The sequence below is a fragment of the Adiantum capillus-veneris genome, chromosome 29, assembly GCF_014529385.1.
Source record: "Adiantum capillus-veneris isolate H3 chromosome 29, ASM1452938v2, whole genome shotgun sequence".
In the NCBI taxonomy this organism is placed as follows: domain Eukaryota; kingdom Viridiplantae; phylum Streptophyta; class Polypodiopsida; order Polypodiales; family Pteridaceae; genus Adiantum; species Adiantum capillus-veneris.
Genome location: NC_140959.1, coordinates 118,174,954 through 118,192,806, shown reverse-complemented (window position 1 = coordinate 118,192,806; position 17,853 = coordinate 118,174,954). Strand labels below are relative to the sequence as shown.

General features: G+C 42.8%; 1 protein-coding gene across 1 annotated transcript; it reads right to left on the bottom strand.

Moving 5' to 3' along the window:
• Nucleotides 1–8,055: 8,055 nt before the first annotated feature.
• Nucleotides 8,056–12,988, bottom strand: LOC147419834 (uncharacterized). The gene is made up of 3 exons (XM_086505849.1): nucleotides 12,833–12,988; nucleotides 9,940–10,139; nucleotides 8,056–9,790 (listed from the first exon to the last, which is right to left on the bottom strand). The coding sequence occupies exons 1-3, from the start codon at nucleotides 12,986–12,988 to the stop codon at nucleotides 9,631–9,633; spliced, it is 516 nt and encodes a 171-aa protein (XP_086361975.1). The 3' UTR covers nucleotides 8,056–9,630.
• Between the last annotated feature and the right edge of the window lie 4,865 nt (nucleotides 12,989–17,853).

The window sequence follows — 17,853 nt, the reverse complement described above, 5'->3', positions numbered from 1 at the left end:
GAATAGACAAGTCATGTTGAGGATCAAGAGAGTGGGGGGGCCAATCATTTTTAATCCAAAATTGGCATGAATCTTTAAGGATGCCCATTGAAGAGAAAGGAGCTACTAATTCACAGTCGTAGCCTAAAAACAAAGAAGGACAAGGATCACAGAGTAGGGAGAAACCAATGCCCTCTATTTAGAGGCAAAAGGAGAAGGCACATTGTTGCGTAGGTCTTTCAGAAGGGACCATGAGGGAAGGTGGAGAAAGAGTGCTTGCATGGTGGACCATGGTCAACCTACTGCAACAAAGCCTTCGGCGATAACCTCTCTCTCTCTCTCTCTCTCTAACATCAAAATTGAGGAGGGGATTGCTTATCACAAGATGTTGGGTCGGGGTAGGAACAATCCCAAGTTTAGGTAAATCATGTACCTCACAAAAGTACATTTAATTATGGAAAAATTACCAAATTATCCCTCTAATTTGTGGAAATTCCCAAAAAAAACCTTGTATCTATTATGGTTGGATTGTTCAAGATTTTATAATCTTTATTCCTTTTTTACAATTGAGATCCGTTTTTGAGTTACTAACATGTAATTTGTCACAAATTACCTTGCAAAAAAGACGATTATGTCTAGAAATGATGAAGCAATTCATTTCCAAAGCCTCCACAACCAGCTCAAATTGTAGTTTTAGCATCTTGTGTGATAGAGTCTTCTTACGAAGAGCTACAAAAAAATTTACTTTTGGAGAAATTTACTCTCACAACGAGGGCTATTTTTTGAAATTTTGGAAGATTTGAAGGGCTTTGGGAATTTATGACAATATATCCGGCTTATTTTGGAAATTTCCACAAATTAGAGGTTTTTGGTAATTTCCCTTTAAAATATTGAGTAGCTTCCAATCACGGATGTATCGTAGAGGGGCGATCAGAGAGGAGGAAAGGAGAAGAAACGGGTGAGAGGGAGCGTGTAGGGGAGATGTTGCGAGGGCAGAGGAGAGGGCGTTTATATGAAAACCCGTTACGTGCTCAAAACCTCTTCGCACCAGCACGGTACGCTATTGAATAGGCAACAATGGCAGGCGCAATTGCCACTTTTAACAAGAATGATTTTTCCTTCCTTACGAACTTCCTTCGCTTGGGACAATGCTCGAAACGGTCCCACGCTGGTGCGGCACGCTTTCTGATAGGCATCCATGGTAGGCAAATTTCCACGCTTAAGTAAAATGAATTTTCCTTCCTTACAAAAGATTTTCTTCTCATTCATGCTTGGGACAGTGCTCGAAAAGGTCCCGTGCCGACGCAGGACCGTTTAGAGCACTATCCCAAGTGTGAATGAGAAGGAAGGATCAAAGTGACAGAATGCATGTGCAGGCATGATCATAGTGAAGGTGCAGGAGGCAGGAGGCAGCAAGGAGCGGGCAGGTGAGATGATGGCAAGGCAACACAAAGCTTGCGGCCACACACACAGACTACCGCCCAAGCTCGCCAACTTTCAATCAGAGCCTGAGAAAGGCCCTTTCAGGTAGCAATTGATGTTTTCGTTCTTGAATGATGTGTAGCCACTGCACTGAAAGCATTTCGAAGGTTTGAAGCTTCAGTTGGAGCGGGGTTGGTCACAGTTCAACGACCTGAATTTCTTATTCTCTTGGCTCTTTGATCCTTTCTTAGATCTCGAAGCTGCTATACCTAGTGCTACAAGTGTTGTGGCCACAAGTACAGTATTGGAAATGGGTGCAGCTTTGCAGACATGAAGACGGACATGATCACAAGGAAATAGTTTGCAGCAATGAAAGGCCAAGTGATCAATTGCTACATTTAGCAAGCACCCTAGCGGCAGCGTTCATGTCCTCCTTTGATGCTTCCCTCCACCACCCTCCTCCTTGATCTCTCCCATCCAGCTAGGCGCCTAGCACCTAGCACCGCAATTCGATTGTGCATGCTCCAAGGCCAGCCCGTCGCTAACCCACGACATCGTGCGGCCTCTATAGAGAGATGTTTATCAATCTCCACTTTAACTTTGACGTCGTCTGTCATCTCGCGAACTGCCGTGCTACATATATTGCCGGTCTCTACATTAATATCATCAGTGGTTCTCTTGTCAGTGGCCAAAGAGCCGACCTCATGAGCGGGCACACACACAGAATTGCTATTGCTTCTTCTCTTGCATTTTTTTTGGGAAAATTACGGAAGTACCCCTCAAATTTCAAAAATTTCCAAACACGTAATTTGTCATAAATTCCCAAAATGACCTTCAAAATTCCCAAAATATGGTTGTGAAAGTAAATTTCTGCTTTTTTTTTTTGTAGCTCTTCATAATAAGACTGATTGTCTATCATACAAGATGCTAAAACTACAATTTGAGTTGGTTATGTAGGCTTTGGAGATGAATTACTTCATTATTTTTTAGGCATAATTACCTTTTTTGTGATGTAATTACATGCTAAGCACTTAAAAACGGATCTCAATTGTCAATTGTCCCCCCCCCCCCCCCCCCCCCCCCCCCCCCCCCCAAAACACACAAAAAAGCATGTTGGACATGTCCTGCAATCACCGCATTCCGAAGGCGTCCAACTTGTAATCAAGCAACTTTCTCTCGCTCACGGCTCCCTCTAATTCTTCAGCTTTCTGCAGGTTAACATCTTGCACAAGGTGAAAGCAGCTAGAAAGGCTTCTATAGTTGGATTGCGCATGTGTGTGTGTGTGTGTGTGTGTGTGTGTGTGTGTGTGTGTGTGTGTGTGTGTGTGTGTGTGTGTGTGTGTGTGTGTGTGTGTGTGTGTGAGAGAGAGAGAGAGAGAGAGAGAGAGAGAGAGAGAGAGATGCCATCATAGCCTTCCATGCAACCAAAATATAAAGAGAGGGAGACATGGAAGTGGCCGCCGCTACATTTCACACACACACACACACACACACACACACACACAAAATCTCTTGAGATTCTCCTTACTTTTATTCTGTAAAAATCGTATGACATACTAGCTATAGAGCTATCAATTCGAGATAACCGTCCATGTTGTTGCTCCTAAGACCTTGTCACACTCATCTACCCAGATGACGTGCAAGCTTACTTGGTCTAATTGTTTGCTTTGCCCTCAACTAGCGATGTCACCGTGAGTAGTGAACAGAGACATGTTTAGGTGTTCTTCTTCGTGAGAAAGCCCTTCTTAGTGTTCTTCATGGCGTTCTTCCAACCTATGGTGGAGAATTTTTCAAAGTTTCTTGTAGTACCTATTACATTTTGTTAGTTTGGTTAGCTTAAGTAAGTATGCATTTTGTATCAAGTTTTTGACAACTTTCACTCGGAAAATTGCGTTGCTCGGTTTTGCTTGCTCGGAATGTGGATCCCCCCCTTGGAGATAGGATCATCATTTTTAAGCATGAAATATATCAAAAGATTTAAGTTTTGTGGCGGGACATAGGAAAGGATGCATGTGCGTGGAAATGTTGTTATGTTATTACCAAGAATTTTCCCAGTATGCTTTGGAGGAAAAAAACTTATTCCAAGCGGGTAAGTGGTGGTGGTCTTGTTGTCGGCAAGGCGGGGGGGGGGGGGGGGGGGGGGGGGGGTTGTCACCTAGTATGTAAAGGGATAATAGATTTCCCATAGTGGTGGTAGAGCTCAATCAAGCATTGACTCGAGGACGCCATTGAATGCCAAGAATCTCCAAGGTTCATGGGTGAGGGCACCCAAGGTCGGAGTGCCCATGAATGTTGGGCTAGTGTGGGTGGGTCGGGCACCATTATAAAGCAATACCTGAAGTTGTTATCCTCATACTAATGCATATCTTGAGTGATGCAAAACACACTCTCTAGCTCTCTAGGCCATGGTGCAATCCATGGTGTTGCTATGATTGTGTAAAATTAGAAGAGATTATAATCCTAAATCTGGATTTGTATGAGTACAATTGTGAGTTGGCTCATGGCTTGTTCCACATGAATGCCGAGGTGTGAATTTTGAGAGTAAAGAGGTCACAAGGAAATGATATTCCATGTACATAACATAATCCCATATGAAATACGGGTAGCAATGTAACTGCTAAAATACGTGCACTGCAGCCTTTTTGGCTCTGTGTGAGAACAATAGTATAACTTGTTCTGTCACAAAATCAATGATGTACCTCCAGTTGCAAGGTATGATTTTTTGGGATTGAATGGGACAAAATACCCCCATTTTCACTCTTCCATAGTTGTAAAATGTTGACTATTTCTTATTGGTTTGCACAATTTTACACGAAATCACAATCAATTTAGACTCAAGCTTCCATAATTTCACATTGATATTATACATTGATTACAATTGTGCAATACACATTTGGAAAGTGTGTAGTCAGTCCATGATTTCATAAACATGTCAGTCTAGTGATAGCAAGGACTATGGTAGAGATGAATTAATCTTCTAGCATGTTATTGGTAGCTACCACACTATTACTCTTGGTAGCTACCAAGAGTAAACCTTGAAGTTACTATACTATTACCAGGTTGATACCATAGCGTAACTTGGTAGCCATGATGGTAACAATACCAAAGCTAGTAGCAATTTGGTAGTAGTAATGAAAATTGTTTGGGGAGCTAGCAATCTACCTAGTGTCTCACCTTGTCAAGCTAAATTAACATGGACTTTGTTACGCTAGTTTTTTGTTTTGTTTTAGGAGTCGGGTAGGGCACTCCCAGCCGCTCTCCTCATACACCAGAAAAGTGCACAAGATGAACGACCAAAACTATGCACCTAGAATCCTAAGGCAGACGCTTTTGTCTGTCATGCTAGTAAGGTTGCAAAAAGTGAGTAAGGTGATTTTATATTAAAAAATGGTTGTGGTAAACATCAGTTTATATGGTATAGAGTGTTATTGTTGGTAGCTACCAATAAGGTGTGCATTAAAAAAAAATGATTGTGGTAGAGATCAATTTATCTGGTAGAGAGTGTTATTTATTGGTAGCTACCAAGTAGTAGCTACCAAGCTACTACTTGGTAGCTCCCAAGGTCTAACCTGAGAGCTATCATACTCCTATTAGGGAGCTACTTGCCAACTTATAGGGTATCAATAACACACCTAGTAGCAAGTTGCTAGTACTACTAATGGAAAGTGGTTGTGGCTTGTTGCTAGCTACTAATATGCCTATTGGTAGCTAACATGATATGACTATAGGTGTATGGTGGTTTCTAGGTTTTTAATAGTTGCTAGCTCTTACTACTTGGTGATTATTATTTTAGTGGTAGCTTACAATAAGTTGCCACCTCTCTAAAAATAAAGTTGCAATGTCTACCTAGAACTAGCTACTGCTGTAAATATTGGTAACAGGTAGTTGTTGTTAAAGTTTATGCATCTCAAGTGAATGCCCAATGTGATCCTAGTTTTTTTTTATGTTAGGTGTTTATTTCTATGTAGGGAAATTTCCATTGGGTAGTATATAAGCACACAAAAGCCCCCATTGTATTATCATCATCATTGTCGTGGTTGGTTGGTTTAGCATCTCTCTCTCTCTCTCTCTCTCTCTCTCTCTCTCTCTCTCTCTCTCTCTCTCTCTCTCCAGTTTCGCCGCGTCAACTTTGACATGGTATCAGAGCCCTTGGCTCATTGATTGTGGAGAGTGGTGTCATGACTTGGAGAGGAGAAGAGGATCGACAACATTTGGTGGGGGCTTTTTTTATATATTATGAAATGTAGGCATAGAGGGAGCTCAAGTGGCAGTTTTCCTAGTGAGCATAGGTATCTCAGGAAACAAAGGCCGCCTCGTGTAGCATTTTAGAACGCACTTCACTCCAGCTCCTACAACACCGTTCTGAAACACAAGGCTCTATAGTGTTATGCTTGCAATAGAGGGTTTTCAAAATGCGATGGGCAAGCACGAGGCAGCTTGTGACACATCATTTTGAAAGGAATAGAAAAAGGTAGTGGCTAGGATTGCTTCGTGTGTTGAGAATTTTGAAACAGCGTGTGCAAAAGGCTCCACATCGGCTATTGTTTTGCAGTTTTGAAAAGCTTGGCAAATGTAGCTTCTTGGGTTGGGGGCGCAAGTCCTTGCGGCAATAGGTTTTGCCAGTGCCCTCTTGCTCTCGATGAGGAGGAGTCTTGGACTTGCAGAAAGCTTCTAGGGTGAGAAATGTGGAATGGCGTCCCACGATCGAATGCCAAAAACAAACTAAATAGCAACAATTATTCTCATTGAAGTCTGATCATGAGGCTTTGGTTTACTCATAAAGGCTTATGGGACATTGTCAACGCACGAAGACGCGACCCATGAGGGCCAACAGCAATAGGTACACCCAACTTCAAGATGAATATTATAATCATGTGTTGATTGGGATGGGAGTAACGCAAAGGGGATGTCGGCCATTGTAGAGACACTCACAATGTAAATCTCTCCAGCTATACAAACTTTGAAAAATGTCGACCAGATGTAGTCAAAGATCATTGGAATGTTTGATCGAGACTCTACGATGCGACCAACCACCCTTCTTGGATAGTAATTTTCCATCAAGTTTGAAGCCCAAAGTTCCATGCAGTCTTTTCTAATGAAGGCAAAGGGGATCCATGATCAACTCGACTATGAAATTTGCATTGACTACTACTCAGTTAGGTGCCTCGGTACTTACAAAATTGCCTGAGGAGTACGGGATGGAGGCAAGGACATTACACTTGCAAATCACTAAGCAAAAGCTAGAATTTGATGATCTCAGCTCATTTCTCATTGAGGAGGAAGTTGTCTCAATCACCCAAGCCAAAGTTCTAGTTTTTGGAAAAGGTGGAGAGGCACATGTTCCTTCGGAAACTTCTTTGAAAGCGTGGTCATTTGTCTCGAGATTGCAAATCCAAAGGCAAAAGCAAAAGCTCAAAAAGACAAAGACAAGCGTGATGAGAATAGTAGTGGCATTGATTCTGCAAAAGACTCAACGGAGTCTGGCGGTGTGGTACAGATGACATTGGCAATAACTCCAACCTTCTAGTTTGTGGTGGCGATCGCAGCAACATGCTTCAACTAGAGAGAGGCAAGTAAGCGGTAGATAGGGACAAGTTGAGCACCCTATACTTGATTTGGACATATGTAAGGCACATTGCATCTGGCATGGAACTAGCATGATGTATACAAAATACTATGGATGTGTGAAAAGATGTGTTCCAAAGTTCATTATCTTGTAAAATGTTGGATGTGATTGTAGTTCACGAATGGGGATTCTTTGACATAATGTGGTCTATGATTCAATTTTCTATGAGGAAACTAGTGCTGAAGATGAAATTCTTTTCAAGTGACGAGTTGGTGGTAGCAAATCTGAGGTAGTGGCCACTGCTTAGGTGTCCATGGTAGCTTCTTCATCGACTTGGTCTCCTTACATATGTCCACTATGAACTACGGAAAGAGCATTAAAGTTTATACATTTCAAATGAATACCCAATGTAATCATAATTATAATTTCTCTTTAAAATATTTATTTTACTTATTTGATATGATTCTAGGTAGGGCACTTTCTATTGGGTAGTATATAAGCACATCCAAACCCCCATAGTATAATCATCAATTCGTTGTGTTTGGTTGGTTCATATCTCTCTCTCTCTCTCTCTCTCTCTCTCTCTCTCATGCATTCTCGCCCTAACTCTACGCTTCTCTCTCTCTCTCTCTCTCTCTCTCTCTCTCATGCATTCTCGCCCTAACTCTACTCTCTCTCTCTCTCTCTCTCTCTCTCATGCATTCTCGCCCTAACTCTGCGCTTCTAACAGTAGTCGTCAGCATAGCACATCCTTATGCCACTATTTACATCTAACTTCTCTGAACCATACAAAAAGCATTAGAAAAGTTTCTTTGATAAGCAACATTGAGAAAAGCATTCAAGAACTACAAAATAAGGCTCATAATTTTTTCCTGAAACAGTATTAAATATACACAATTAACAAAGTCACCAATATGTCCACACAGATTGTGACTAAACAGAAACTAGGCAGCACCCATTGTTATTTCTAAGGGCATAAAGAAACATACTCGCTGAAAATATGTGAACATTACCTGCTTAGTTTTGGAAAGCAGCAGTTCAAAACCACACGACAGTAAAAACCTCAAGGGGGCATATATCTCCATAAAAACAGCCAAGCAGTATATTTCTATTAATCCCTCTTCTTATACAAGTGAGAACATGACAACAGCTGATATGCACAGCTCGCATTGCACAAGGAGTGTCGACTCTTTAAAAGACTTACACAATGACACGAGCAACAAATGCTGCCTACTTTGTCTTTAAGGACACAGCAAGCCCACACGTGCCCACAAAGAATAATCTAGAGGCTGACAAAAATACAACGCATTGGTTCTGTGGTCACAGAATACAGCAGACAACAGTGAGACAGTTCCTTAGCTACATTGGTTTGACAAAGTCCTGCAAACAAATAACTTACATGGTCACTGATACACGAATACAATCAATATTGGTGCCCTCAGCCACACTGGTTTATCCTATTTTCAATCGCAAGCATGTGAGCACAAGAAACCTACTTGTCCATCTCAATATATATACCTAGATGAATCCAGGTTAAGCCCAGATTCACCCTTTAAGGAAAGTGCAAGGTACAGACTCATGGTAGTCACCCACAAGACAAAATAACCACCACGTCCAACATGCTTAGTATTGAGTAAATACTACAACATCCCCACTAGCATCGTCAATGTCCAATAGTGGGTGTAGAACTAGGTACCAATATATGCTCCCACAGACACACAAACATGAGCATTCATCAATACAAAGATCTGTGCACTGAGTTTCTGTCATAACTCTAGAGATGTAGGGCCACCTAATTGTCCATCTCAATTTCAAAAACCTCTAGATTAACTCCTTAAATGCATAACTATACCTTCATGAGGTAAAACACTGAACAGATGGAGTAAAATAAGGGCCACAAGCAAGAGGCATACACATTCTTTATGCAAATAAGATACTGAAATAAGGAAAAGACTTCATCCCTAGGTCAACTATATATTAGCTCTTTTTTTTCTTTAGTATAACTCACAATTGTGAGTGATATTATATTAATAAACCCAAAAACTTCCATATATAGGGTAAAAGCCCCGATGAGCGGACGGGTCCCTACAGACAACCCATCTTACTACCAATAAATCATCCCATTTACGCTTCAGAAAGTGTACACCCATGAGTGTATTCGTATTCTTGGTGTAGGTCAACTAACGCATGGCTTAATGGTTGGCCAGGGTGCGTGTTCAAATGACATCGCCGATTTGGTCTTTTGTTGGGGCACAGTGAGTCTTGAAATCGAGACCCGAATTTTTTACACTGAGAGACACAAAAGCCTGTCACGTTTACAGCGTGCTGAGCGAAAGCACTCAAGATTTGTTTTCCAGCTTGGCGGCCTCTTGATGCTATACTCTGCATCCTTCTAACCTCAAAATTCACTGCATATCCTTGACAGTTTGCCTGGACATTTTCAGTGTTCTTAATATGGGGCTTTTACCCTAGCTCCCTTCAGACCAAGCAGGAGAATCCAACACCACCACCAATCCATCCACAAAGTTACATTGGCAGATATGAGGAGCCACCCACCCAAAAAAGAAAACTATTCCAACTAACATGGGAGCCACCCAACACAAGTAAAGAAGGCTACTACCGCAACGGCTAACACAGGAGCCACCCAGACCAAGAGCAAATAACTAAACCTGATAATGATGCTGGAAGCGGCCACTAGAGAGCAAGAAGCTGCCACCTACATGATCCTTGGCTTTCCGCACCAAACACAGGCAAGACAAGATCCACCACCGAACCTGCAACCATCTGAGAAACCACAAACTGCCTCCAGGGGCGAAAGAATCACTAACCGAACAACATGCCGCAACAGATCAAGCACCACCAAGCCGCCAAAGAGCTGCAAATCAACTCCAACCACAGAACCAGGGAACGGGGATGGCACCAAGGAGCCTTGTCTACCACACGAGGCAGCTTATCCATGAACCAGGGCGCACCGCATACCACCACTGAACCAGGCACGCAGATTCTCCCCCACAAAAAGGGAAGGGTCGCCGCTAGACCCCAGGGCATAAATAGGGGGGTGACGAAGCCGAACGCAAAGAGAAGGCAAAAAGTAGCCGAGTCCCTCCACCCGAGAAGACCCCCACCCGTCTGCGATGCAGATATGCCCCTCCCGGTTGCTAAGCTGCCATGTCTAGCTTTCCCTCTCCCCTGCAGCACCTGCCAGGAGCACTCCCTGGCGCATGCAGAGTGCGCAAAGCTGAAGGGCGAACACAGAGCGCAGCTAGGGTTCACCACTCTACATGAAATCTATTAACGTAACATAATATGGCGTAAGAGGGAGCCTTTTACACGTGTGGCAATCTGTGACCTCAAGGTTAAAGTCTAAAACAAAAACAAACCCTTTTGCACACGATAAAGAGGGAGAGAGGGGGTGAGAGAGGCCGCCGAAGACAGCCGATCGTACTAATCTATTAACATAATATGGCGAAAGGGAGAGCCCTTTACACGCGTCGCAATCTGTGACCTGAAGGCTAAAGTCTAAAACAAAAACAAGCCATTTTGCACGCGATAACGAGGGAGAGAGGGGGAGAGAGAGAGGCCGCCGAAGGCGGCCAATCGTACTAGTACTAACTATATATTAGCTCATCCAATCATAAATAAGACACCGGGCTCTACGTTAAGCAAAGACAATCACCATTTTCTTTGCAGCTCCCCGTAGACCCTTTAATAGAAAGGGCCCTTTAAAATGTAGATGGACCCTTTTAAAAAGTTTAGTGCCCCATATCAACATCTATTTCCAAGTTTCCCATGTTGAAAAATTCAAAATGAGCAAAAAAAATAGGGAGGGAACTTCCGGTCATAGGTCAAAAGCTTAAATGACCTGGAATACCAAGTCGCAAAGGGCCCTTTTAAATCTAGAGGGTGGTTCAAGTACCCCCTAGACTAAACGGCTTTTTAGATCATGGCCCTCATTTAATGAACCTCTAAGAAATCTTGAAGGGTCTATGGGACAAACCATTTACCTTTAAAGGACCCTCTAAAAGCACCTTTAGAGCTAGAGAGCCTATGGGGGAGCGCTTTATAGCTGTATAGCTGCCACCACTATACAAACCATTTACCTTTAAAGGACCCTCTAAAAGCACCTTTAGAGCTAGAGAGCCTATGGGGGAGCGCTTTATAGCTGTATAGCTGCCACCACTATAATGACTATGATAATTAGAAAAATAATAATGGCTATACACATCCATTTTCTATAGCTCTTCTGCAAAGGCTATGCCATATCCAAACTCAAATGAACTCTTTCAATCCGAAGGAGAAATATCACTTCAAATAACACTCTTATTTGAGACGAGCAGGGTTTAACCCCCGCTTGTTTGAAGAGTAGTATGGCCGGCCGCCTTCAACGGGCTCTCTCTCTCTCTCTCTCTCTCTCTCTCTCTCTCTCTCTCTCTCTCTTTAACGCGTGCACAAGGGCTTCTCTCAATTTTGGAGTTTAACCTTCATGTCGCAGATTTCGACACATGTAAAGGCCTCCCCCTTCCGCCGTATTATGTTAGTTTAGATTTGATGTTACCTTGTCTTCTCTTTTGACATGGCCAAGCTTGGTTCAAGCTGTCCACTCTTTTCTCTTTGAATGTCAAAATCTATATGATGTGTGGTTCCCGTAAACTAGCTAAGAAAGCTTTTTTGGAAAGGGTCAAAAAAATTTGGTAGAGGGTCCTACTACCCATCTCACAAAGGATGTTGATTGTCTCTCTCAATCTAGCACCAAAAGGTCATCATTTAAAAACATAGTACCGTTTCCTACTCGCTTGTGTCTTATGCCACGCGATTCTGCAGCCACAAACACCATTGCAAAATGAGTCTTCACTACCAAGGCAATTAATTAATAGCCACATAAAAGTCCTTAGCGTATCATGCCAACAACGTAGTGATCCGGTTTGGTTGTCTCAAATAGCAGATTGAAAATCCATTTCACAAATTGAGAGGCAATCACAATCCTTAAAGCAATCTCATAGCAAATAGCTAGAGCCTTTAATATTATTTCCTCCATGTCTTGAATTAAAAGCTCTTGCAGACGTGAGCTCAACAACAAGAAGGAAATCTAAGTTGTTGCATGCCATAGAAGGTAACCTCAGCCCTTTGAATGGGACGATTCCATTTAACTTTTTAGCCAATAGCTGTGGTCACGCAAAGTATAGTTATCAATAAGATCTTACTAATCCAATTATGCCAAAATCTGCACGGTTACAAAAAGCCTTGCATAGTTGCATATACTAGTGCATGTGTGACCAAGCATGAGGCATAGTTAACTATGCATCACGTGACCATTCCCTAAGTGGGTTGCCCATCGGGTCAAAAGGTCTATGCTGATGGAGTGGCTAGAGGGCTTGCTTGAAAAGATTGATCTCGAGGGTTTGAACCCGAGGTAGGCACCCACATGGTCCATGTTTAAATAATGAATTTGACGTCCTTGAGGTTTGAGCCTTGAACTCATACCACAATAACTCTTGTTTGAGAAATGGCATCTTGGACATCTCTAGGGGAGGGAGGACCGCTCCCACCTTAAAAAGATTTGACTGTAGGTTTTTCTTTTTTGTGATTCTCACATTATGTGAGTATTATATTACTAAAACAACTCATGCCAGATTGTCCAACATGAGGAACAACACACCAAAAGTAGACATCGTTCTAGATCCGGCTAGCAAGAGAGCAACCCTAGCATGAGAGATGAGACAACAAATACTCGCTTATTTCTTCTTCTTCTTCGTTTTGATCGCATTGGAGCTTTCAGACGACTGACTCCGAGACACTTAGTAGGTGGTTGAGGAGGTTGATCTTTGGCTCATGAGGATCATCACCTGAACATGTTAGTCCACTGACCAACATAGCCTCAACTGAGGACACAAAGACAAAGCTTGAATCCTCCTGCTTTTCTGTCAAATGTGGATTAGCATCTTCAATTACTGCATCCTCAACCACATCCTTGACACACTTGTTCTCTATTGGTATGCTTGTATTCTCAACCAGAGGTAGCATGAAGTCTCAATCAACTCGCTTCCACATGGTTTTGATCATTAGGTTGCTTGCAATCCCATTCATAAGGAAATACCTAGCATAATGACCTATTTTGCGACATTTGTAACATGAAGTGTGGAATGAAGCAAAGGTTAGCTCTGGCCAAAGCGTCCGATATTGAGATCCATAAATTTTGGAATGGGTTTGTCCATGTTTCACAAAATTCACACTCTGATATCCAGTCTAGATCTCATCCCCTGCATCTTCAGTAGGAAAAGCACACGACCCAGCTTCAAGGCCATTTGGTATGAGTGTGATCATGTTGCCAAAGAGGGAGGCCTTTAAACATGACCCCATATTGGGTAGAAGTGCATAATCTCCTCCTTTGGGCAGAACTCCGGTGTCCATGACATTGCATATGCAAAATACAAGGTTGCCTATACCCCTCCTCTTATGACAAGGTCTTGAACCGCCTACTTAGAAGTGCATGCAACTACAAAGAAACCCTTGCCTACTGCTGTGAAGGGCAAGACCTCAGTTCTATTGTTGAACATAGTAACCGCCCATGCCCACAAGCCTTGGGTCATCATCCATTTGCCCATAAAGTAAAGCACTATGGACTTTGCATAGCATTCGTCAAGCTCAGCAAAACCACATCAGGACTAAAGTCCACTTGCATCTTCGACTCCTTTATTTTGGTTGAGCACATTTATATTGTACACAATGTGTGGTCGCCAAAAGGGGCCAGCTTGAGATTTTTCTCATTGTATCTATCAAAAACGCAGTTGTTTGTGGCACGGTTTTTACCCTAGGACAAGAAGACAAAATTGGATTGACAAATTTCACATCCGACCCCATGAGAGGTGCTCATTATGTTGATGTTCCATCTATAGAGGTATGTCTTGCCCCATGCTATCGCCACAGAGCTTGATATTAAGAAGTCCACACGAGGCACCCTACCTAGGAAGTCTTGGATAATAATTGCATAAAGAGGCAAGAGCAATAATTAAGCATATGCTTGCGGAGAAGGATACAAAAGCCTCGATGCTTGCACTGCTATGCTCTACCCACACCCTACAAACTTTTGCTAAAAAGTAAAATTCTACGAAAGGGAACCTATCCCGCACTGGTTAAGAACCTAACTATTCAGACTCTTACGATGCGCACATGCATAGTGTAACGCCCTGGTTCCGATTAAAAAGTGCTGCAGGCCCACCAACACGTCCGCACACCCCTATACAGTTTTGCCGTCTTCCTCACCGCCGCTATCGGAACATGACTGCTCCGTAGTTACCGTTTGACACCGGCAACCTGCCATTTGCAATGGAGGCTTACATCTCAACCACAGAAAATTCTTGATTTGGTAGACGTTGACTCCCGCCATCTTCAATCGGAGCCTTTGGGCGGTTCAAGCTATGCATGTGCGTGAACCTCCGGTCTCGATGCAGGCCAGGAGATCGCCCCCCTTCCATTGGCTGCCTAGGCGCATGTGCGCAGGCTATCTCCATGTGAATGGAGCTCACTATTCTTTCTGAAACCCACCGTGGGAACACCTTGCAATATTCTTGTCTCTTAATAATAATATTTCTTGTCTCTGAATAATGGGTGTTGTTTTCTCGAGGCGCGAGCATGGAGCATTCATGGCTCGAATTAGAAACACTATGCGCCAAGTACCCAGCAACCATTCAACACAAGAGCATGAAGGGGTTCCTAGCATCACAAGGTGACACTCTCCCTTGGTCGGGAGCTCACACTTTGTTGGTGGGTATTCCTCCCTACCGTCACAATGTGCTTGGTGTTGTTGTGGGTACTACGAGGTGTCCATGGTGGCGGTTGGCGATGGTCTCTCATTGCAAATAAGTAATGGAGCATGTGCAAAGTTATAAGTGAAAATGGCAACAATCATTTATGATACCATGTTTTTACTGATGATAATAATTTTTTTATAAAAAAATCTGAAGTTCACAATGTAATGAACATGTTTCACACGGATGATTCATGTGAACAATTTTCTAGAAACTAGGTTGTAAATTATTTGATTGCAAAAATAATTTGTCACGTGGAAGCAATCAAGGCCTCAGGACTAAGTAACACCCATATTTAAGAGGGGGAGGCAATGGGATCAAAGACGGAGAAGCTCACGCGCGAAAGCAAAAGAGATCACAATCGTAACAGTCAACTCAAAAACTAAACCTGGACGGGCACTAAATCTGGACACCCTGAAAAATGCATATCACCTCACAATATGAGGTCATAAAAACGCCTAGGCATACATGATGCGCGTGTGGATGAGGTGGTTAGCCCATGCGACCTCCACCTGGATTGCGAGGCCACGTGTTCAAAACCCAATAGCATGCCTCGTTTTTCCCATTGGCCGAGTTTACCATGCCTCGTTTTTTGTGCAGTCGTGTTTAATGAGCCTCGACATCCCGCCCCTCAACCCGAACCGTCAATCCCATTACTCCACCCCGCATTTAATATGGGTGTCACTTAATCCCAAGGCAATCAAGGGGTTGTACATGTCACAAGACCTCGATGTTATCTCCCTTGCATACACATTGTGCCCGGCTATGTACTCCTACATTGTGATTAGAGCCTACTATAAGGACGCGGAAAAATGGTTTTATGGAGCCAATTTTGGATCCATTTTACCCCTTTTCTAGAAGGTGAAAAGTATATTTGAGAAGGAAAGTTCTATATCAAATTTGTTTCGAACAAGTTTTGCATAAAATGAACCTACCTTTTCACGAGCCTTGCTAAAGTTTTGGATAAAGTGAACCTAGAGCCCTGCCAAAGTTTTTGGATGGTTGGCAGGAGGTTTTATCGTAGCTTTTTAAACTTGGTTACCCTTAGAGCAATAAAAACTAATGACGAATTCACGAGGCTTGCCTAGTGGGCACTAAACGGGTACACAACAAGGAAATTATGAATACAAACAGATTCTCTAGATTCTCTAAAAACTATCTCAATGTGCTACTCCACTATCATTAGGACTTGTTTGGGGTTTTTTGGCCCCTTTAATCTTCCCCAAGCCTACTGATAGCTAGTGGAGCAATAGGAGAAGGCCATGTGGACAAAAATATTGGGCTTGTCAGCCCTTTATTTTTAGGGGTCCAACTTGGAATGTAGGCTTTTTTTTTGTAAATGGACATGAAAATTGCAAAATCTTCAAAAATAAAAGATTCGGGCTTATTTTTTATTCTAAATTCTGTTGGCTAGAATAAATGGACCACCCTCAAAAAGTGGACTAGCCCCAAAAACCCTCCACTCGCTTCCTCTCTCTCTACATACAAGATCTGACCCCTCCTCTCTCTAAAAACAAAAATATCGGTTTTCACTCTCTCTCCTATTGAAAGAGTACCTTTATGGCCTTCTCTCTCTCCAATGTACCTTCCCCTTCTCTCCTAAGCCTAGTTCTGAGTTTTAGTTCCTTTTTTTCTATGGGGAGCTTCTAATACATTCCATTTTCCCCTTCCTGGATGTCTTCCTCTTATGCTTGCACCCATTCTCCACTCTCACCTTCGGGGCTCACATACATCTTGTAGAGCTTAGTAGCTTCAGCTACCCAAGCTTAGGATTTAGGGACCTTCAATTTACAAAGCTTTAGGGTTAGAGAGCTTCAACTTAAAAGGCTTTAGGCTTTAAGAACCTTCAACTTGCAAAGATTTAGGGGTAAGGGAGCTTTAGCTTTCACAATGCAAGAAGCTTAGATAGCATGATTTTTAGACCTTGTTTAAGGGTAGACTCATTCTGCTGTAGCAATGAGCAAGATGACAATGGCCATTGGGTAACCACAAGCTTTGTGATAGGCATGTGGGTGACAATGCGGCCAAGCACAAAGGGAGTCCACAAAGTCTCTCGTCAATTTATCGGATTGAAGTCCCATCATTGGAGGGTCGTATAGTGAAGATGAAGTAGGCGGTCGATGGAAGCAAGTAAATGAAGATACAACACATCTACAAAGCTTCTCAACTACAGATCAATGACGTTGGTCGCAAGCGCTTTCCTACTAATTGTAAGTATTTCTAGTGTTGTTTGTAGCAAACGCTATGTTTTCGCATGAAGTCTCTATTGAGGAGATTCTGCGAGCATGGTGTTTGGCTTGTGCAAATATTTTTCCATCAACATCTATGGAATAGGAGCCTCTAGAGGGGCTCTCCGGAATTTTCAAGGCTCACCACTCTGAGTTCGGCTCATTGCTATATTCTAGATGCACTGCGTCGGAGTTGCAGAATAATCCATCTTCTTTTTTGATGCAGAGTATATAGGCCCAACGACAAGAAACGGCTACAGGACCTTGAAAACACTTAGTCCACCAACTCTGATGGACGATGATTGGCCAACTCTTGACAGTACCTCTATTGTATTAACCACATGGCCGATTGAAAATGAAATCTTCAATGCAATGAAGTGCACGTACCTCTTTTATGCCTCTGCATCTTTTTTTTTTTCAAGGTAGACGATGTTCATTGCACACCTACCATGTGGATTGCTAAGGGTGGAACAACAATGAATGCCTTCCTTAAATCTGCTTGGCACTCATGGGCTTTTTGCAGAAGAGAACGTTTAAATTTTAATCATCGCTGAATATTTAAGTTTTATAAAAGTGTGCGTAAGTACTAACATGATGTTTTCTTGTCCATCGCAAGCCCCGCGGGCCATATGAACCCCATCATCGTGCACTTGACGGAATATTGAGCCGTTCCGTGGCCCATGTGCCACATGGCGACTTTTGGCAGTCTAACCAGGTCAAACTGCCAAAAGTTGCTCCATGGCACACGGGGCCACAGAACGGCTCTATATTTCGCCATGTGAATGGCGACAGGGCTCATATGGCCGGTGGGCTCGCGACGGGCAAGAAAACATCATGTTAGTACACAAATTTC

What these genes read in the sequence shown, in the direction of transcription:
- LOC147419834 (XM_086505849.1), bottom strand. Translation starts at nt 12,988, where the DNA reads ATGCTACCTCTGGTTGAGAATACAAGCATACCAATAGAGAACAAGTGT. An exon ending in CCTCAGTTGAGGCTATGTTG is followed by an intron (nt 10,140 to 12,832) that starts GTCAGTGGACTA and finishes AGGGAAAGCTAG; the next exon opens with ACATGGCAGCTTAGCAACCG. An exon ending in TGGTTCAGTGGTGGTATGCG is followed by an intron (nt 9,791 to 9,939) that starts GTGCGCCCTGGT and finishes TTGTTCGGTTAG; the next exon opens with TGATTCTTTCGCCCCTGGAG.